Raw genomic sequence first — 22,644 nt, 5'->3', positions numbered from 1 at the left:
TGTTGCATTATGTAGCAGCTGGGGCAGTGACTGAATGCTGTTTCTATCAATTAATCTATCAACTATTTCATCAATTAATTTATGGATCTAAATCATCAAATTAGTCAAGTCAAAAGTGATTTTCACGCCCTATCAGATTTGTGGTGAGTCCTGTCAGGTGGAGAATATTTAACTGTGATTTTTCTCATTTTTAAATTTATTTAATGTAACATAACAATATATTTCAGTATTTATAGTCACATATTTTGAACATATGATGATCATTAGTACATAAAGATGCCATGGGAGCATTAACTGCTCTATATAATAATGCAGGGATAAAATATAAATCACTGCAAACATTATTTTTATTATTTTATTGAATATACTTGATAAAGCGACAAAGGCGATAGACCAACTATCATAAAAGATGTGACTGTAAAAAATGCAATAAAAAAGTTTTTAATTTTAATTCAAAAATAAAGAAATAAATATAATGCCAATCAGGGGAAAAAAATTGGACCTCACGATAAACAGTGTTTGACATTGACACAGGTAGGTCATTCATGGCTCAGATGCATTATTTTAAGTACATTTTACATTCTACATTCTGCAATCACGTTAAACAAAGCAATATGGATAAAAATAAGCATTATGAATATGTCACATGAACTGCATATTGTATATCTTAAATTGCAGCCTTTGCAATTCACTAATTGCTCTGTTTCAAACTTTGACTTGAAATCGATTTATTGTTCAGTCCTCATGGGGAAAATGTATTGTATGCCTGCCTTTACTGCCACTGCTGCTTTATTCTAGAATAGTCAATCAGAATGGATCCTCTATGCAACCGATAAAAATCTTCTTTGAACTTCAGTGAATTTCCAATTAATTTTGGTGTGTATTTGCTAACAAATGATACCTCACCACAAAAAAAGACTGAGGTTTTCCTATTTACAAAGCAGTTAGATAACACGCCCACCTTTAATGTTTTCATATGAAATAATTCCTCAATCCAGGAACATCCATCAGCGTGTTTTTGACAAATGTTCATTTTGGGCCTTGCTGTGTCCACATCTCATGTGCAGCTCTGCATGTATAGCTTCTTACAGACATTTTAACTACACTCATCTATTTAATGCTTCACAGCCCTCTGCAAAGCTTGTAGATTTATTCCCCCTGAGCACAGACCCACATAGTCACCAGCAGACGATCTCACAGGAAAGATGGTGCAACACAGGTACAGTGTAATGTATCAAAGGAGCATAAATGAGCATTAAAGAATTTGAGGACGTATTTGTTTTGTTTGTTTTTTTTAATCACTGAGGCTCACACCGGCCTGCACTCCATTTATCTTCTCAAAATGTTAAAAGCATGTCATATGAAAATTAATCTGTCAATCAGACTTTATTTTGTATTTTAGAGAACAAAGGGAATAAAAAAGGCACATTTGTCCACCCCTGCAAACATGGTGTTATAAACAAAGGATTTAATTAAACGGGAACTGAGGAACTGCGAGAATGCTATCAGTAATAACTGAATGCAATGAGGAATGAGAATTACTTCTATATTTACAAATAATAACTGTCTGCTCTTTTTTATGTAGTTCCAGCATCCTTTGATTTCTTTCATTCTCATGCCTCCCTCTCAGAAGCATTATTGGGTTTTCTGCCTATTCAGCCCTTTCTTATGCTAGCGTTATCTCAGGAACAAAAGATTTTTTGTTTTCTCTTTTAACTTTGGCTCAAACAATCATTTGGTGAACTGATTAGATTTTGATGGTCGAAGTGACTATGAAGTCATAAAACATTTTTTGGACCAAAAACTGAAGGATTCATACTCGACTTACAACAAAATTTCACACAATTGTCTACCAGGATAAATGATGCAATCATAACATTGTGCATCCAAAAAAAATCAAGGATTATTGTCACTGAGACATCAAAAAAGTTCTGCAAAACCATTTGTCTATTCATTACTGAACCATTCTATATCGATCGATCAATACAATCACTACAATTTTCAAGACTAGAGTCACCAATTCAATGTCCCACCAAATGTGAAACATTGTCACAATCTCTCCTTTTCTTCCTGAGGGATGGTATTCAAGACATAAACTTCATATAAAAGATGGACATGACTACTTCCACGTCACTCGGTTTTGGAATAATGTTTGTTGAGTTAGCCTTTTGGCTGTCATTATGTTGGTCTTTTGGAACCACATCTAATAAGCGGACAGTGGATCTGACATTCGTGATGCAAAATGAAGCTGACCTCACTTTAAAACACACCCTGCTTTATCTTCTTTTTTTCTTGAAATCATGCCATAATTCAGAAAATACACATCAAGCCATAGTCAAAACATTTTGAATCCATAAACTCCCTGGTAACAAATCAAATTAGAAGTATAGTCATTTTCTCAGAGATTTCTATACAATCTGACTTCTATTTCTATTTCGATCAAATGAATCTCCCCCTGCTGGCTATGAGAAAGAATACAGGTTCAAGGCTCTTGTACTTGTCTTCACTGTTTTAGATCTGGAGGCTGCATCCATCTTTTAAATAACATGGTCGCAACTCAGGATAGACTGTGGCCACAATTCACATTTGGTAAGTTGTGGACACGAATCTTGGAGGCCCATCAGTAAAATGAGGTGATAAAATAGATCTTCTGCAAGGTCAAAGATTTGTGTGAAGCACCTACATTTTAAAATCTGTAGCTTCCATGCAGCAACATGCATATTTCAATTAACATTCCAAAGTCTGCACTACACATAAATATGAGTCAGGACAGACATAGATAGTAGTCAAATGCAACTTGACTGGTTGACAGAGACACACAATCACAAAGCTGTGTCTCTAACTTGATTTTTAATGTGACCATTCACATCCAGTTGTGTGTTTTTGATCAATAAAATGTCTCGATCAATTTTCCTGTAGGATCTCATGAAATTTTTCAGAATGGCTTTCCCAACACTGGCTCTCTTTAAACCTGCCTCTTCTTGTTGTCAGACATAATGACAGTGTCATTGTGAAGGCACTTCATTCACTTAGCGTGATAAGAGTTAATTACAGTGTTTGTGCAGCCTTCAATAAGTAGAATGCAGAAACAATCCATGACCTCCTCTGTCTCCTCGCTGCATGCTCTTCTTTTCTCCACCAGTTTGTCTGCCTCTGAATATGCATTTAGAAAGAGACAGTGACAAGGACATTCATATTTGGGTTTGTATTCATATTTTTACCATATAGAAAGAAAACAGAGGTTCACACATTCATTCAGCCTTCATGTAAACTCAAAATGCATTTAGGAATAGAGGCCTCTTTTACAATGTAGTTAAGTAAGAATAAAAAAACGATCATTGAGCCATACAAATAAGAAACTTTGTCAAAAGTCAACACTAAAAATTAAACAACAGTTTGATAACATGGTAAAAACTTTTGTTAGGCAATTTAAAAACCAATTAATCAACCTAAACAAGAACAGCTGGGAGCAAAATAAGATTAAATTAATAACCTTCATTACCTAAAATATTTTAAAAATGAGTCAAACTTTCAATTGTGCTGCACATTGTTCCAAGTTGCAGGTGCACCGTGAGTATAACAGGCTCAGTAAAGAAAAAAGAAAGAAAGAAAGCTGTCTGCACTGCAATCACTTCATTATTCGGAAACACAGTAGTGTGTTTAATATTTATAATGACTTTTTACTCCTTTGACTTTTAGTACGGACAGACTGTTGCTAAGATATTATGTGGCGTCTGTGTTATGACTACAAAAGCTGTATTTACCAAAATTTGTAATTATCTTGGCTCTCGTATTCTCTTTGACATATTTGACTTGTGATAACTCTAGGAGTGCAGAATTTTTTTATTTATTTATTTTTTTAGAGGAATTGGCGCATATACTTTATTATTGGAGAGTTTTTGAATAAGACATGTAGAACAATTTGATTTTAGTCAAGATTTTAAGCTTACATTTTGTAAATGTTCCCAAGTGAAACAAAAAAGTAATTAAAAAAAAAAAGAAGTAATTCTCTTGTAGTTTATTGCATCATTTTGAAGATTTGGAAGCATTTACATATGTTTTTTATTGTCTTTGTTGCCTGATAATAGTGAATGCAAGTCTATTTAAACTGTAGATTTTCTTTCAAGTGTGTAGATCTGTCTTTATTATTTATTTATTTGGATACAGATACAAGTGCATATAAGAAGCTGCTTATTCACATTTAATCATCTAATTGTGGTTTAATGAGATTGGAGATCTCCCATAATGAATATACAGTTTTCAAATACATGAGTGCAACTGTGTTATATAAACTGAGTAGCATTCATTTATAGGACAAGTTCGTAGACGCCATCCATCAAGATATATTAGCCCTGTTATCATCTTTGGAAAACTCAACACAGATCTCTTTTGATTGACAGGCTGGGTTAAGAGGAAAGGGGGAAAAAATCATCATCTTAGCAGGAGAATGATGCTCACAGCTTCAGCCAGACAGAGGACACTTACATCATTAATTTCATTACCTTGCCGAGATGAAACGAAAGTTAAAAAATGTCAGCGTGGAAAGAGAGATGGATCTAGTTCGAGCAGCAGCATCTCAGTGCATACAGAGATTCTTCTGTATTACAATTTGCTGTGTCTTGTACTGTTCCATGGCCTGCAGTTTAAATGGAAGACTTTTATGATGCAAATGCAGGCAGGAGCGATAAATCTCCCTCGCTCTCTTCTCCTGGGCTCTCCTAATGCACAAAGATGTGATCTCTCTCCTCCTCTCATTCCCACAGTCGGCCTCTCTCTACCACTCACTCGCTGTTCTCCCCACTGCAGCATCGCGTTACACTCGCCCCCAGGCCACATGAAAAATGAATCAGGCCCAGGTGAGGCAGTGAGGGGGTGAGGAGGGGGTAGAGAAAGGAAGAAAGAGAGAGAGAGCGAGAGAGGGGGGTGAAAGAGAGAATGACAGAGAGAGAGAGAGAGAGAGAGAGAGAGACCCCAAAAAGTAAGGCTTTGACTTTGCTCAACAACTTTTAGGTCACTTTAATTTGGAAGATGGTAACACTCACTCAGTCACACAGACATGAATACACACAGATCCATGCACACACAAAAAAGTGAATTTTGGGTGCTTTAAATTAAATTGTACAGTATTTTTGGTCATGTTAACTACAGAAAGAATTAGTACATGCACAATAATTCATGACCTCTATAACTTTTTTCTTTTGCTCAAAATTACTGTCTAATCTAATTCCAGTGAGGCGTGGGGCATGTCAAATGAAGTTAAAGAATGCTTACTTGTCATTTGAATTGTTCAATTGTCACTACATAAATATTTTAATATACTGATATGCTAATATAATGATATGTTAATATATCAAAAAAAGAGTGGAACTGGAGTTTTGTAATTATGCGTATTAGGCTACATAATTTTTACTGAAATGAAAATGTCATAAAAAGAGATAAACTTCTCTCAACTAATGTCTTCACAAATTTCTTCAGTTATTTCCACACTTATGATTCCGAGGTAGGGCTGCACAGTGGAGTAGTGGTTAGCACTTTTGCCTTGCAGCAAGAAGATCTCCTGGTTCGTGTCCCAGCTTTCCTGGGATCTTTCTGCATGGAGTTTGCATGTTCTCCCTGTGCATGCGTGGGTTTTCTCCGGCTTCCTCCCACAGTCCAAAAATATGCTGAGGTTAACTGATTATTCTAAATTGCCCGTAGGTCTGAATGTGAGAGTGATTGTGTGTCTGTATATGTAGCCCTGCGACAGACTGGCGACCTGTCCAGGGTGTCCCCTGCCTTCACCTGGGTCAGCTAGGATAGCCCCCCCACCCCCCGCGACCCTAGTGAGGATAAAGTGGTGTATAATTCAGGAATCCTAACACAGAATCACAGAGTGGTTGTATTTAATTATATTATGTTTAATTTATTTTAAACAACATTGATTCTCCTGATGAATGGGTTTCCATCCATGTGTCATAGAGAATGGATGGAGAATGGATTCCTAGGTAAACAAGTCACCAAGTCTCTCTTTCATCATGTATGCCTGCCACACTTCAAAATAAAATAAAAGAATCTTCTGTTCAAACATCTTGGAAAACTAATTGATGAAGCAGCATTTACTATGAATTCAATAACTGCTTCTCCTCACCAGGGGGAGGTGGTGGACGTCCAGTACGCCAGTGTGGACGATCTGAGGAGAGCCAAAGACAGCCTGAACCTCACCAACCAGATAGCAGTGGTCAAGCTTGGCCAGGCGCCTTTACTGTACAAGGTAAGATCGAATCAAAGCTGTGCAAAGTGGTACTCGGCTGCACTGCTGATAAGGGAATCACACATGACTTAATGCAGAGTGCTGATCAACCTGATACTATAATCCTGCAGCAGGAAAAATATTCACCCAGACTGAACAATGAAATCCTTTGGTCCTTAAAAAATAAGTGCAAGGTATGACTCAGAAAAAGATTTTTGCGTAATGATGGGATTTTAAACAGTTTCCCAAATGATCTCGGTTATAGCTTACTTGTATCCAAATACAACTCGCCGCCCTTTCATGGAACAGTGTGCAGCTACTCAACAAGACGTAATGTATGTGGTTTGTCATGCACCACTAATTTGACATATAATTACTACACCTAAACCTGAGTCTTGTATCTGCACCTCCTTAGTACAGCGATGTCTGAATCCATTTGCGTTCATAAGAAACGACATTAGCAATGCATTGATTGATTAGGCCTGTTTCTCCTTGGATGTGTGCCACAGTCCGCTCAAAGCAGTTTTCCCATCAATTAGAAGATGACAGGGAAAATATGAATTCCAATCCAGTTAATTAAAACATAAACATCTACTTACATGTTGATTACTCAGAAATTTATCTTCACTTTCCATTAAATCAAAGTAATTTAATTATACAAACCGGAATACATGAGGACTTATACAATATTCAGGTATGGAAATGTGCACTAATGGAAATTTATTGTGTCCAGGCATTCTATTCATTACTAAATAAATGTCAAATTAGGCGTTTTACTGTATAAGATATAGAATTACTGATAATACAAATTAATACCATGTTATGTTAAAACCAATGTAAAACTTCTCTTGCATAGAAAACACTGAAATCTTTACCTTCATCGCGCCCTGCTTTGCACCGAAAACAAATCTCATGTGACAGACACTGGCAGTAGGGATTAAAATGACATCTCAAATATGTGTCTTGTTTGTTATTTACTGATATTTAAATGACACGTGTCAAAAAGACATTTCACTTCATGCAACAAGAAGTAACACAAATTTAGTTTCTTAGAATGAATCTATGGTTGAAAGTGCTGTAAAACTAGCAAATAGAACTTGGTATTGTATGTTGGGGGTCAAATCATTATTTCTAACACCAAGAATAACTTTTGCTGTTTAAGCTTTAAGTCAAAGCAGCCAGAAAAATAACAAAGCTTGAATTTCAACATCATGGCAAATAAGCGAACTCCTGGTTCTTCTGCTGATGAAAGTCATCTGAAATGGTTTAAAGTGAACCGTCACTAGGTGATATTTGTTCTTCGTATTTTGATGTTGAAGAGCAAATTCGGCAATAAACATGTTTGCTGAAGAATAATAAAAATGTATGTGTGTATAAATTGTGTAGGATGAGCTCAAACGTGATCACATAATTAATAAAATGGGTGCTTACAGCTACAACTACAAGGTGTAGCTGTAGCTGTCAATTAATAAATTAATCAACAAAGTCAACTGATGGAATGTGTAAGATTAAATTATTTATTTCCAGCTTCTTAAATGTGAGTATAGTCTTTCACCCCCTCCTATGTGAAAGTAACATTGACAAAAGCTATCTGAAACTGTCTTGAGCTGTGGAGAGCACTGATTCGCATGTTCTGTTATATGTATATATATTTTTTCTTTTACATTGTTCTGACATTTTAAAGACTAAGACTAAATAATTAAAATTAAAGGGATGATGTAAATTAGATGGATGATGCAGCCTCACCAAGTAAAGGAGAAGGCAATCAAGGTTTAAACTACATCTTCCTGACTGTTTATTCTATATTTAAACATTTGAAGAAATCTCTGTATCTAGCATTAATGCAACTACATATTTTAACCAAAAAGAAAATTGAAACATAGATTTTTTTCGAGTCCTTTTCTATGTTGAAATGTACACCCTGGCTTTTCATTGAGCTTTGAGCCTTCAGTGGTTGAAGAAGGTTTGCTCAACCTCATTAGGATGAATCTGTTCACATGCGAGCATCCGTGGCACATTTAGGACTTCCTCATCAGCGTTGGCTTAAACGTTAAGCATCAGAATAATTTCGCACGGTCTCCGTCAGAGGATGTATTTTTTTTGCTCAGCTGAAAGCTCCAGTGGAAGCTAATAAAAGGATCTCAGATGGAGAACACGCTGCAGCCGAACTGACAGCTGCATGGAGCACGGTGTCGGGTTGGCTTAGCTAAGTCATGCTTGACTCCTAACATGAGCAAAAACAGTTCGCATGTATTTCACCGCGTGGAACAATAATTCACTTCATCCTGACATGTTAATTAATGGTGAAGTTAACACCTGTGACACAAACCTGTCTTTTTAAAACACGAGTGAGCGGGGTCATCGGCAGGTTTTGTCTGAATAATTTTAGGAGCATCAGGCACCAGTTGGCCTCATCTGCTGCAAAGCTCTTTGTGCACACTTTGCCTTTTCCCCATCTGTCTTTCTGCTTTACAAGCCAGTCACAGGCAGGTGTTGCTACATTCAAACCTGTGTACTCACTGGACAAACAAATCCTTAGGATAAAATGTCATCACTGAAATATTCTGACAAAAAAAAAAAAAAGATTTTCTCACATTTGATATCTTTCCATTTTACTCTGATTGGATTTTTAAAAGCATCTGCTAAAGGTAACTACAGTTCTGAAAGACAGTCTGTGATCAATCTGCTCTTGCTTTCAAACCCACAAACAATACGGATTCAGGAAGCTTTAGAGTGTTTAAAAAGACCTCAAGCTTTGGCTAAAATCAGTGCTAAAGTGATCCCACCAGTGGTTGCCTTTTACATATCAAATGGATTGTTTTTACTCTCTCACAGTGATGGACTTCTGTGTTGTTTTATGTTGTAAAAGTTGACTGTGCTTTGACTATCTGCTCAGAGACGGTAGTAAATTGGCTGTTCACTTAGGGTTTTTTTTTCTTTGTCCACTGAGCATTTCCTCTACCTTTTGAAAGTGAAATTAGTGATAAATGACAGGCTAATGAGGCATAAGAGGAGCAAATGGAGGTTGCACAAAAAATAGGGGGATGAAATGTTTAAAGAGGAGGTCACTATACTGTATTTGCACAGCTAGACTTTTAAAAGAAATCCATTACAGGAGCCTGAAGCAGCTGTCACATGGGACCCCTCCAGCAACAGGCTGCTGACCCATTTTCCCCTCCCTTCTTCACCCCTAGTTTGTGACAGATTTGATCATGTGTGCTTCATAACGTCTCTGTGTGTCAGCAGCTATAAGAAACCGTTGCCCTTTACATATAAGTGGGGAAGAATGATTGATGAGCCTTGTGCTCTCACTAATGAGTGTGTGACGGTGACTGCAGGCCTAATTTTGCACTTGCAGCACGAGGAATATTTGACACACACAGACAGAAGACATGTGGTTATCATCCGACTTTAACTCATTTGGGTCCAGTGATACCAACTAATTCAGGAATCCTAACACAGAATCGCAGAGTGGTTGTATTTAATTATATTATGTTTAATTTACTTTAAACAACATTGATTCTCCTGATTAATGGGTTTCCATCCATGTGTCATTTATTACCTTCATTCTTTGTCTATTGCAAAGTGAATGGCAGGTGTATACGTGTGTGTGTTCTGCCACTATGATGTTATGAAAACAAAAGTGAAAAAGCACGAGTTGTGTGTGCATGTAGAAAATGTGTATGCAGACCACATTTTGTAGTTGTGTGTTGCACGTGCAGCGTGTTATTGTAAGTGGGTGATTTGTGTGTGTTGGGGTGTCTGTGTGCATGTCCCTGTTTTCCAGTGAAGGACAGAGTTGTGATGAGAGGAGAATGACCGTGGCTGGTGTCACACGTTCAATAAAATAGTCATCTACGCTCATAAAAAACAAGGACACTACATCTCCCATGGACAACAATGAAATAGTGCTCTGCACTGTGGCAGCTGCAGCACACTTCCTCCCAACTATTCTCTGTGTTTTTCAGCCATACTGGCTAAATAAACGTCATCACAACTTAAACTTTGATCATCATGGAAAAAAGCAAAAAAAAAGAAAAACAACTTCACTTCAGTATTAATATCTGTACTTTCTTCTTCCTGTGATTATTGTTGAATAATATTACAATAAATCTCCGATATATAGCCAGACACTGTTTGGTAAAAGAATATGTCACGGTACCGGTGCACTTCGTTTGATTAGCAGGCAGCACTGCAGAAACATCACAGAATTTACATTTGGAAGAAGAGACCGCAATTTACTCAGATTTAAAGGTTCTTCGATACACTAATGGGATTTTTTTAAATTCTTTATTTGCAGGGTTAGAGTTTGTGGACAAGCAGCAAAAAAGAAAAGTTGTCAGCTGTCAGGCCCAACAATTTTTTAAATATTAATCACGATCATGATTTTGGCGTTAATGTCCGGATTTGCACTTGTATAACTCGCCTAATTTAATGTATACAGCCATGACAGGGCAGAGGTAAACACCATCATTACATTCAATTTGAGTATGCATCATGACAAGACTGATATTTTATGAGATCCATGTTAAATTTATAACAAAACGAAATACTTTTTCTTTTATCAGTGCTCATTTTTCACTTGGATGTGAATGTATCCCTGCAGGTTCAGCTCCAGCAAAATTTAGGAAATGTGTGCATTCTTGCAGGTTTTGGCTTTTCAAAGTTTCAAGCACTGACATTGCAGAATCTATCATTTTAATTTAACAATATTTGTATTTATGATTGCTACTATTTAGAATGGTTTCTAACTTTCTCAGTGTTATTGAAAATTGTTGTTTAAAGGATTGGTGTTTTGGGATCCATGGTTTCCTCTAGTGCAAGTGATATGAGTGATGGGAGAGTTTAAGGGGCACGGTTAGAGAAGATTGCTTGTCAAGCATTAGATCAATGTATTTTTGAAAGTTAGACAATGTGCAGGAGTCTGTTGGTATCCTATCCCATGACTTACATATTGCATCACATCATGTAATACTATTTTTAATGAGAGGAGTGTATGGGAGCACAGCAGTTGTTCTCGAATATCATTAAAACTTCCTAACTGTATTAAATGAGAAATGTTTTTGCTTATTACTCTGTTTATGTCAATGCGAACATCTCATTCCACGTTCTTAATAAATTTTTTTTTAATGTATGTTTGCGTGTCTAGCTGTCCCAGCTGTCAGAGTTGGGCTTTGGAGGTGTTCTTCTCTACATCGACCCCTGTGATGCTCCTCCTGGCCACCACACCTGGCGTCAAGCCTTTAGAGTCACCCTAAACCCTGGAGGAAATCCTGCTAATGGTGAGTGACCAAAGTGTTTTACATGTAAAATACATTTGTAACTGCTTCTTGCATTACAGTACTACTTTGATACATTATGTGAAAATGCACAGATGGCTTACACCACTCTTATATGTTCTGACAATCTGCCGGAAATGTAACATCGCTTCCTCTCAAATTAAGACAGACACCTCTTTTTAAAAAAAAAAAAAAAAAGCCGTGTGAAAGCAAATTATATCAATTAAAAACACACTTCTTAAAGTTCTCCTAAACAGTAAGTCATTGTTGAGAGTTTTTTCAGCGATTTCAAGGAAGGTGTTTCTTGATTGACGTGCCAAAATGGAAATAAATAGGCCACATGCTTGAAACAAAGTGGTGTACTCAGATTCAAAGCTGAAATACAAGAAGTACAAATTTAAATGAGCATACTAGAGTTTTAAATTTGACCTCTGTAGTGACATTCCTGTGCTTGTCCATTGGTAGCGAAGTGACTTACGTTAACCAGCAATAGTTGGTTTGTCAGATCTAAAGAGGAGACCCAGGCAGAGACAGAAGCAGCTGTGGCTGAATATCAGGTGGCAACACCAGCAACTAGAAGCAAAGAATCCAGAAGTGTACACAGTGTTTGTAGTTACACTCACTGCCAGATGGAGGGACATGAAACTTTAAGTCAAATATTCTTTTTGACACTTGTCCTCAATGACTTTTCATCAGCTTCTATGTAGGGCTGGGCGATAAATCGAATTAATTCGATTAATTCACCTTTTTAAATCCTGATAATTTGAAAATTTGCCAAATCGTAAAATCGAGGCGAGCTTAAATATATAACAGTACAGATTCTTCTTCTGCCGTTCACGACTTGTGCACTGGCATTTGCTTCCGCCTCTCATCTCCTTCCACCAAAACACTCACACCGCCGTCATGGCAGACACAACAGCAGACGAAGAGTTGGTCGGGAGAAAAGGGCCTCATGTTACATCGATTATATGGAAGTGGTTCGGCTTTGACAAGACTGACACAGAGCAAACTACAGTCATGCGCAAGGTTTGCAAAAGTACTGTGAAAACGAAGAGGAGCAGCACAACTAACCTCTTTCAGCACCTCTGGTGGATAGGCATCCTAAAGAATGAGTGCTCGCAGCTACAGGAGTGCGGCACGGCTAGCAGTAGCTATAGCAAACAGACCGCAAAGAAGCAACAAAAATCGATTAAAATTGTAATCGTCCAAGATGACTAAAAAAATCGAGATTTTATTTTTTGGCCATATTGCCCAGCCCTACTTCTATGAGAAAAGTAGTGTAGTGTGAAATTTAGTATCTCTCAGGTGCTTTTTTCACTACATGTTACTGAAGTCTGGATTCAGTTGATGGGAAATTGAGAAACTGAAGTCCTGGACTGTCTCAAAACTGATTGCAAGTGCCCCAAACAAGATTTTCTACATATTTATCAATGGCGTTCACATTTCTTAAACAGCTGTTTCAAACAAAATCTATATTTTATACTGGTATTTTTCCATATGAATAACCTCTTTGTGATCTTTTCTGTCCTTTGTTTTTGGGGTTGTCTTTCACCGTCTATCTGGACCTCTGACCCATATGAAAAACTCACATTTGCCTGGTCAGCTGATGAGACCATTTCTATGCATGGGCTAGAAAAAGTTATGACACTGTGCCAACAAAAATTAAAAACCACACCTGATATAAAGTTGGCCGTCATCTTCGTAAAAATGTTCTCCCTGTGCAGCGACACGGCACACTCAGTGCTTTTTAAGGCTTGTAACACTCCCCCCGCGTCCCGTTATATAAACGTGCCAAGCACCATCTGCGATGAACGCTGAATCCCATAAACTGTGTCAAAACGGTGACCCTTCAACTTGACTTTCATTTTGGGAGAAAGGAAGAAGTCCCAGGGAGCCAAATCTGGTGAGTAGGGCGGGTAGAGGGTGATGACTTCGCCAAGAAACGGTGCGTAGCCGCTGCTCTGTGACCTCTGCACTGGATGTACGCGTCACACCTCAGGATGTTAAAACTCTTTCTTGACAGTTCAATCCTTGGGGATAAATTAATGGTGTACGACCATGTGAATGTAGCAGAAAACAAGCACAATCCTGGTGCTACTGACCTGAAGCTTCATGTCTGGTTCCATTGTCTAAGCTGTTGTTTCTTCTTTTAGAGGTAGCTGTCATCCTCTCATCCCTGGTGACAATCCTCCACATAGAGGTTGGACCATCACGGGTGCTGGCTGACACAGAATCTGATGTTTCCTTCTTTCACAAAATGCAACATGATGGTTTGCACATGTTGCATGCATGTCACTGTGATGTGCTTACCATTACTTGTCTGTTACCTTTCTATCAACCCTTGTACAGTTAGCAGAATCCAAGTTTCTACAAATAGCAAAATATGGCATATATCACAAACACATATTCACTGTCTACTGTGATCACTGCTCTGAATTTGCATTTTACCCACACTTAATATAAAGAAGTATTGAAGTCAGTATTAAGAAGTGGTGCTTTTGGTTTTCACTGTTTGTAATTCTGCCCAAAAACGTATATTAACGTTCAGTCCCACATAACATATTGTGGGAAATAGTACTATCTATTATTTGCTTTTTTATTTCTTATTTTTCAATATAATGTTTTAAAAAGTTAGAAAATGTAACAGAAAAAGGAAGTGAAATTAAAACGGTTATTCTACTTCAGCACAGCTCAGTTCAATGACGGCTCTTTTTGGAATCTAGTCAAAACCTGAAATTTACTCACATCTCTTACCTTGGCCTCAGGCAGAGGACGTTACAGCTCTGTGTATCTCCGTGACACTGTTCTACTGTATTTAAATCACCCTCCCATGATGGATGACCTCTCTGACCCTCAGTCTTGTCCCCACTTCCTGTTTTCCTGCCCGGTCTGGTCAACAGGGATGTGTCATTACCGCTGAAGTATCTTTAGTCCTTGTAAGAGTCCCAGTACCACAGTGGCAAGACCCAGTAGAGCCCCACCAGATGTCTGGACTGCTGTGTGAGCATGTGTAAGAGTGTGTAGGGGAACGTGTGTATTGGGGTGGATTTAAGTGGAAGAGAGAGAGACAGATGCTGGCTGTCTGGTCTCCCACCAATTGCAATGCTCCCTAGGTCCACAGCGCTAATACAGCTCAGAAGAACAGAAGATGTGAAAGGACACCTCATTACTCATATCAACTGTACTTTATTCAACTGCCAGAGAGCGCCTAGATTAAGTGTCTGTTTTTGTATTCCTGAAACCTATTAATGAGAAAAAATGTCTTAGCAGCCTGGAATAACCACCACTGAAGTGCACTGGTATCTCACATTTCTTATTGTACTCAATTAAGGATTTTTTTTCTTCTTTTTCAGCAAAACATTTAAGAATATACTTTTTATGACCCACCGGTGGGAATCCCATGTTAATATGCAGACTGCGAACTGAAGCTATTAAAAAAAGACCGAATGAACAAAATGGTAAATTACAAAAACTACATTGAAATAATGATAAACATGTTTAGGATCATTAATTTGTTTGGATTCTTCTACACTAGTCATTCATTGTATTTAATTCAGAGCATACTTTTATTGGCAGTGGTATTCTACCGATTCCGTGCTTTATCCATAAAGTCTACCCAACCATGAAGGATTTCCAAAAAAAATAAATAAAAAATGCATGCATGTGATGCATTCCATGCTTAATTCATCAATATTGGCCTAATTTTTTTACGATAATGATAAATGGTAAAAGCAATCAACCAGCACTGAAATCTTATAAATTTTAGGTTTAAATTAATTATGTGAGGAATATTTCAGAGAATTTTTTTTTCTGAATAATATGATGTAAATGCAGAACTGATGAGATAATAATCCAGCAGTCCTATTCCAAAGTGCTTAATGAGGTGGCACAGTGACAGATGTAAAAACAAGAACCTACACTGTATGTACAAGACAAAATTTAAATACAGATGTCGGGACATATGGATGATGTAAACTGATTTATAACATGAGGTTATTATATGATTCACTTTTACTAAATGTTTCCCTCCTTGTAGTCCTTAAATTTCAGACTGCGGATTCAGTTTAGCATCGTGCACTCTTTACTTGAATATGCAGTATATCACAAGTCACAGATTGTTGCTGCTCACATCTGCTGTCTCCAGCTCTCTGATGTGAAATCGTACAGAATGTGCTGCCATTTTCTGTAAGCGGAGAGTATTTCATGGGGAAAAGCTCTGTGAAAATCTGTGTCTTTGCTGCAGATTGTGCCACAAAGCATCCAAACACACTGTGTGCTTTCTTATACAGTGTGTCCAATAGAAATGACCATTTTTGAGAGTCTCAGTTCATAGATGGCACAGTTTCAATCTTTTTCTTCTTCCTCTCAGTAGTAGTCATAGTAATAGCAGCAGCAGTAGTAGTAGTATTGCTACCAGAGTCTTGGAGGCTGTGCTTTGAACATTCTTAAGCCTAGTGAAAACACAGTGACATGAATGCATGTCTGACTTTCTTAAGGTCAGTGCAGATGAGGTAGCACCAGAATTTGCTCTTCAGTTTGGAGGGAGCATGATTAGTAGGTAGCTTTACAATTTGCTTGTCAAAAAGAAAACTCAATCTCACCCAGATTTCTGGTTGCTGGTTTTAAATTCGTAGCAAAGGAGCCAAGAATGTTCACTGGAGAACATCTGGGTTTTGCAGGACTGGATAGAATTATTTCAGATTTATTTTAATTTAGCTCGAGGAGCTTTTCGGACATCCTGCACTTCTCTGTTTCCTCCTAATGTGTCGATTGCTTTCCTTGACGATCTCCACGTTTTAGTCCTTCCCAGCAGAGATGAGAGGATGCAAGGAAGAGACATGAGGAGAGGGATGTTGATGCAACAGGCATTTAACTACAGGAGACATTCGAGCGTCAGCCATAATTCTAAAGAGATTACAGTTAAACATGGCGTGTAGCATGGCTGCATCATCTGTGCATTGTTTTGTTACAACCTACTGCTGTGAGCATAACAGTGATCCTGACAACTGACAGGATATATTTACTTTCACACGTATGTCGGGAAGTATAAGAGTTCTGACACGCATAGAAGTATACATACAATAAAAAGTGACATATATTTTGATTATATGTATTTTATGTACACATGTTTGTCAGTTTTGCTCCGACTGTGGTTTGCATGTTCCAGCTGTGTCGCATTTCTTTTATACGCCACAGGAGTGGGTAAGACTTCTGCAAATGGCGTGGTGAAGACACCCCTCTATGTCTTCACTTATTGCTTCTCTGGCAAAAATCCTCTCTACTCAAGATGCATTTTAAGGACTGAGACCTCCTTCAAGATGCTAAGATTGATTTCTAGGTCACAGACACAAGGACAAAGGATAGAGGACATAAGGAGGCTCAAAATAGAGAATTTAGATGAGCCTATTATCTGCTGTCTTTTTAGCAGTTTTTTTGTGGTACCTTAATCTAAGGGTCATCCACATAACAGTAACGAATCTTATGTTTGCAGATAATCTCCTAGTGGAAGCATATTCATTTGTTTTAGCCTAATTAGATGTCTAATAATGCTGGCACTTTAGAAAGTATTCATAACGTAATAGCGGACAAAAACATGTCACATTCATCCCTGAACTTTTATTTTCAAGCCTGTATATTGCCAGTTCATTAGGTCTATTTAGTTTGTTAGTAAACTGTTTCTCCTGTTTTCATTTATTACCCCAACAAGACCATTATCTTTTCAGGCACTTTCAAAGAGAAGTTCATTCAACTCACAGTGCCAACAACAATTACAGCAACAGTTTAGACATACTGTTGTGACATGACTGATTTGTGAGAGAAGGTTATTGTATAGCAACGGGTAAATGCATAGGAAATATAGAATGATCGCACAAGTTGGAATTAAAATTGTCATTCAAGAATAAATGACTGCACACAAGGACTTCTTCACTTATTTTCTTTATTCAGTATACAAACGGCCCTGGGAAAGAAACTGTCTTTACAGCCAAGTTCTAATGGTCCTGTAGTGCCTGCCAGAGGGCAGCAGGTCAAACAGGTGGTGACCAGGATGTGCACAGTCCTACTCAGAGTCCTGAGGCAGCATGAGCGAGAGATGTCTTCCAAGGAGGGCAGAGGGCAGCCAATGATTTTATGTGCAATGCTGATGACCCTCTGAAGAGCTCTCCTGTCTGCTGCCGAGCAACCGGCACGCCACACTGAGATACAGGATGCCAGTATGCTCTTGATGGAGGAGCAGTAGGACAGCAGCAGCTTTTCTTCTCGAATGTTTTTCCTCTCAGGAAGTGTAGTTGCTGTTCTGCCTTCTTGAAAACCGCAGGAGAGGTCATCAGGAATGTGAAGCTGTGAACCCTTTTCATGCATTCCCCACTGATGTAGAGTGGGAAATGGCAGGCTTTTGTGCTGTTCAGTATCAAGTTGTTTACATAATGCACCACTTTCCATCTCTGGATCTCATCTCCTGCAACGATAATTCCAGCCGCGGTGGTGTGGTCTTTGAATTTTATGGTGTTTTTTGGTAGAAGGGTTGGAGCACAGATTCTTAATTAGGTGGAGGCCTCCATCGCAAAGTATGATTTTGGGTTATGAGGTTACTTTATGTTGGGTTTTTTGGGACTGCGTTAGTGGTTCATCTCTTTACAGGGAACATTGCTACGGTACTTTATGCTGCACAGATTGGTCACTGCCTACTAACCAAACAATTCTCTAGGAAAATGGCATCGCCACTCGTAGAAGATTCCGTGGAGCGTCGAGCTTGAATGAGATTGTTTCTGAGGAAGGTTTGAGTTTTCAGAGACTCTAGAGAGCCTATACTTCTGTCTTTTCCTGACATGAAGTATAGATTCTCAGTGGAGGAAAACTCCACTGAGAATCTGTCTTTTTCCTGTTGACTGCAAAAAAAATTGCTGTTTATAGGCCTTTGCGAGCTTTTCCAGTTGTAAAATTGAGACTGATAAAGCACAAAATTCTTGTACTTTGTACATCATAGAAGATTTAAAGTAAGCCTGGGTCTAGGGATACAGTTTGGTAATCTGGTGCCAATGCCAGCACTTTTATATGAACACCGTAAGAAACCCTTCGTTGACCTATTGATTTGATAGCCAGCCAGGTAATGAAAAGATATTGTGGGTATGTTGAACTTAATCTGTACTAGGGGCTTCAAATGTGAATAAAAATGCCTAAATTTAACAGTTTAGAATGCCTGGAATAATATTGTGCTGAACTATAGTGTATGAAGAACATCTGTATATGTATGAAAACTAGAAATGTTATATCCAAAACTGTTTGGAAAATCATGTGCAGTCACATAAAAAAATATGATGATGATGATGATGTTGCTGAAAAGTTGTATCTAATGTGAAGCACATGATCATAAATTGATGTGCTTTGTCGTACAGACAGAGTTAGAAGGTATTGGTACTCGATGTGATTATTGTGGTTGGCCTAAAGTCTGCATTCCACCTCTGCTGATTAGCACTAACTGTCAGTTGCCTTTCTTAAACATATTCTTTAATGAGACTTCACGGGGTCAGGGCAAAAACTGGATCAATTAGTGCAATTAAGTAAGCTGCACCATTATTCCACTCAAAGCACAACCATTTTCTCCAAGCAGAGGCTCTGCTATTATGAAAAAAAACATCTTTACGTCTCCTTGTAAGACAGAAGGACAATTTAAATACTCTGAGATTTGTAGTTATTTCAGAGGCTGCTTTTTTTCTTCTCACCTGCTCTGATACAAAACAATTACTGGCAGTTTACTGAAATATAGGCCATTTTTCCCCGGCAAATGGAGGTGCATCCCGCTGTTTTGTGAGACTTTTGAAAATCTGTTGCTTTGCACCTGTTTTGCTGCGGTTGAAACACTTTTACCTTTTCAGGCCCTTGGTGTTTTAAGAGCTTTAAAACACACCCGGTTCTCAGTGGTGTCAACAATGCCTTCCTTTTCAAATGGAAAAATAAGACACAAGAAGCTGTCAGTAGTGCTCCCCAGTGGAAATGCTGCAAGTGGAAGAGCTGTTTAGAGTAAATGTAATTCCACTGTTTGCCAGGGCTCCGTATAATGTTCCCCCAGACTTTCCCCGCCTCTCAGTGTATTGTTTGGACTTTGTTGTCTTCCTCTCTCCACCCTCTCCTCCTCCTTCCTCAGCTTGTTAATTTGACTGCTCCTTGTAGTGCTGCATCGCTGCTGTGTTGTCATACGCTGCCTGTTGAGACAGCTACAGCAAATCAAACCCTCTGCCACTGCATGCATACATCTTTCCCAGTCCTGCTATGTTGTATGCTGTAAATGCATGTCATTGTGTAGGTGTGGGTTGTTGCCTTGTGAAGGCATTTGAGACAAATCGGCCGCATGTTGGCATGCATTAAAACCGCCAATCACGTCATTTTAAAGTTTACGGCTCTGCTACTGTGTCTTAGATGGGCGTCTGTATATTCACGTGCTTATTACATGTCTGTGAATGTCACAGAGTGCTACGTGTATGTAAAAAAGAAATTCAAGTCGTATGCAGATTTCTCCAGAGCCCGCAGTGTTTGCTTGGATGTCATCGGCAGGTGTTTGCTGTCAAGCTTACTCTCTGTTGCTCCAGCATTCATCTAGTCTGATGTGCACCATGCTGCTGTAGCATTCATTTATTCTTGGAAGAGATGTCACAGCTTGGATTTTCTAGCTCGCCCCACAACTGTCTTGACACTTGGTATAAAGCTGAACCGGTGCCAACAGAAAAGTCTGATTTTATTGAAGACGCACTCAAGTGACTGGCTCAGAAAACATTAACGACTTCAACTTTGTTTGTGTGATTTAGTGTGTAAAAACTTGATTAGCAGTTTAATTTTTGGAAAACGCGGGTGAACAGTTTCGATTAGGCACCGCGCACTTGACGAACAATTTGATTTGGATTCATATTAAATTTGTATTTGCAGTGGAACAGAGTAAGTGCAGACTGGATAGACGGTGTAATGTGGGGATAAAATGTTCTTTCAGCCTAAAATGGGTGAGCCATTCAGAATGAGCAGCTGTCTTACAGTCTTCCGGGTTTATTTGCTCTCTATAGCTGTTACTGCCAAGTTTAAATCTCAGCCACGAGTGCACCAAATGTTCTGCTGTTGGAGTGAACACAGGAGTTTTCAGGCACTCCTAGCATCTGATGAACTGAAACCCAGGGGATGACTTTGATTTTTAATCGCAATGTCACCACAACAATTGAAAAATCCTTGCAGATAGCATGTCTTAAGTGGCTAATGTTTTCATTAGCTCTGATCATGTGCTAAGAGGTCAGAGTTCAGTGGAAGTTGTAAAGCTGGGGGACACGCAGAGATGAGGGGAAATGTAGGATGGATTTATATTGAAACCCGTGACAACAAGGACTGGGTGAGTTACTGTGTTTTCATGTTACCCATTACTCTTCATTGAAACCTAAAATAAGCCAGTGCCAGCTATTTACATTTGTTTGCATCTCTCTTGCTCTTTGTGTTCATATGCACTGCATTTTAATACAGCTGAATCCCTCATAAAGCCATCGTCATTTACACATTTATGCACCAGCACTAGAACAAAACATGGTGGAGTAATGTAATATTAACATCTTTTTTCAAGACCTTAGTATTCTTAAGTATCAAATCCGAATCTGCCCACCCATACGAGACGCTGCCCAACAGTTTTTCTCTCCTTTCTGTTTTTGTGTGACTGAAAAAAGCAACACCACTATTTTATTCAGAAGTGTACAACAATGTCACACTATATTTTGCTGGTGTTGTTTGTTGCAACAAAAGCTGAGCAGTTTCAGGCTTTTTGCGAGGTGACCTTGCTATACACTCAAATGAATGACAAAGTGCTGTTGACTGTCTGAGTGCATCGCTCTTCAGATCTAAACTGTAAAAGCCAACCTTTTGTGAAGTAACCGGTCATAATTTATTTATTGAACAGATTTTGTTCTGTGTCATTAGTGCTGCAGATGCTGATTTTGGACATGCTTCTGGTCATTTTAACAATGAGACAGGACAGCCTGAAAAACATGCCATGCTCCAGACTCATGAGAGAGCAGAACACAAGCGGGAAACAGACGCTGTTTTTTTCCTTTGCGAGAAAAAGAGAAACTATTGTTCCTGGCACCTTTTTCTATCAGACATGTCATGTCTTCTGCCAAGTTGTTGCCCCTGGTAGTGAGGCAATTTCCTCTGTCTTTTGAATATAGCTGCCATGCATGTGGTTTGTATTTCACAGATTAATTTCTGTATCCCCTTGCTGTGTTTAACAAATGAGAACTACGGGCTATCAGCTTGTGACTGCTCTCTGCACGTGTTCTCTTTGATATCACACACCACTGGTTGTGTGTATGGCGGCGATTGCATAATTGTGTTAACCTTTAACATGCAGCAATTCTTTGTCAGCGCTCCTCTGATGTATCCAAACAGAATGTTCAAACCATTTCCCTGTGTTCGTTTTTGAACCAGTTGACAGGTGAGTCTTTTTACAGGGTCCCTTGGGTTATTTAGAAACCTCTGCTGGATTCAAATGAACCCAATGAATGGGAATTGTTTCCATTAGCATATTGATTTAAATGCAAGGTTGCTACAAGACATCTACCTTTTCCCCTTTAAAGAGGCAATCATAGCCACAGTACAGTAAATGGAGGAAAGTAGCAATAGCTGGTGATCTGCATGATGTCAGAAGGTGTAATGTTAGAATCTCTGCCATTGTTTCCTCTTGTGAAGGACAAACAAAGCAGGCATTTTTGCAGCTAAAACCAATTCTGTTTCCTAATTCTAATTTATGAACTGCACAAAACTTGAGGATTTGTTGAGGTGTGAGGTGAATGGTGGGTGTAAGAAGTGCAGTAGAGATTATGTAAGAATGTTAAATCCCCTTAGATTAGAGGAAGAACATGGGTTTTACAAGTCTGTCATCAGAGAAGAAAATCAATATTGTACAGTTCTGCTAAATAATTCTGTAACATTCAGTAGGATGCTGTTTCTACTTCTATTGCCAATGCTTTCTTACACACCGTAACTATAATATAGTCAAGTAACTGCAGGGATCACTAAAGGTGGGAAACTTGCTTAATTTTAACAAAACACTGTCTGACAGGATGCAAATATTATACATCACCTATGGCAAGATATTTTAACATGTAATGGTTA

The 22,644-nt window shown here is 38.5% G+C and overlaps 1 protein-coding gene across 3 annotated transcripts in view; it reads left to right on the top strand.

Moving 5' to 3' along the window:
- LOC110966177 (inactive N-acetylated-alpha-linked acidic dipeptidase-like protein 2) overlaps nucleotides 1–22,644 on the top strand; it is a 580,988-nt gene that overhangs the window by 298,436 nt on the left and 259,908 nt on the right. For all 3 annotated transcript variants that reach the window (XM_051947586.1, XM_051947587.1, XM_051947588.1), the window contains exons 10-11: nucleotides 6,131–6,250; nucleotides 11,379–11,511. In XM_051947586.1, the coding sequence (XP_051803546.1) occupies nucleotides 6,131–6,250; nucleotides 11,379–11,511 (253 nt within the window). The remainder of the gene's footprint in view (nucleotides 1–6,130; nucleotides 6,251–11,378; nucleotides 11,512–22,644) is intronic.

This window comes from Acanthochromis polyacanthus, chromosome 4 (genome assembly GCF_021347895.1).
Source record: "Acanthochromis polyacanthus isolate Apoly-LR-REF ecotype Palm Island chromosome 4, KAUST_Apoly_ChrSc, whole genome shotgun sequence".
NCBI classification, from domain to species: domain Eukaryota; kingdom Metazoa; phylum Chordata; class Actinopteri; family Pomacentridae; genus Acanthochromis; species Acanthochromis polyacanthus.
The sequence above is the reverse complement of the archived record's forward strand: the minus strand, read 5'-3'. Positions and strand labels throughout refer to the sequence as shown.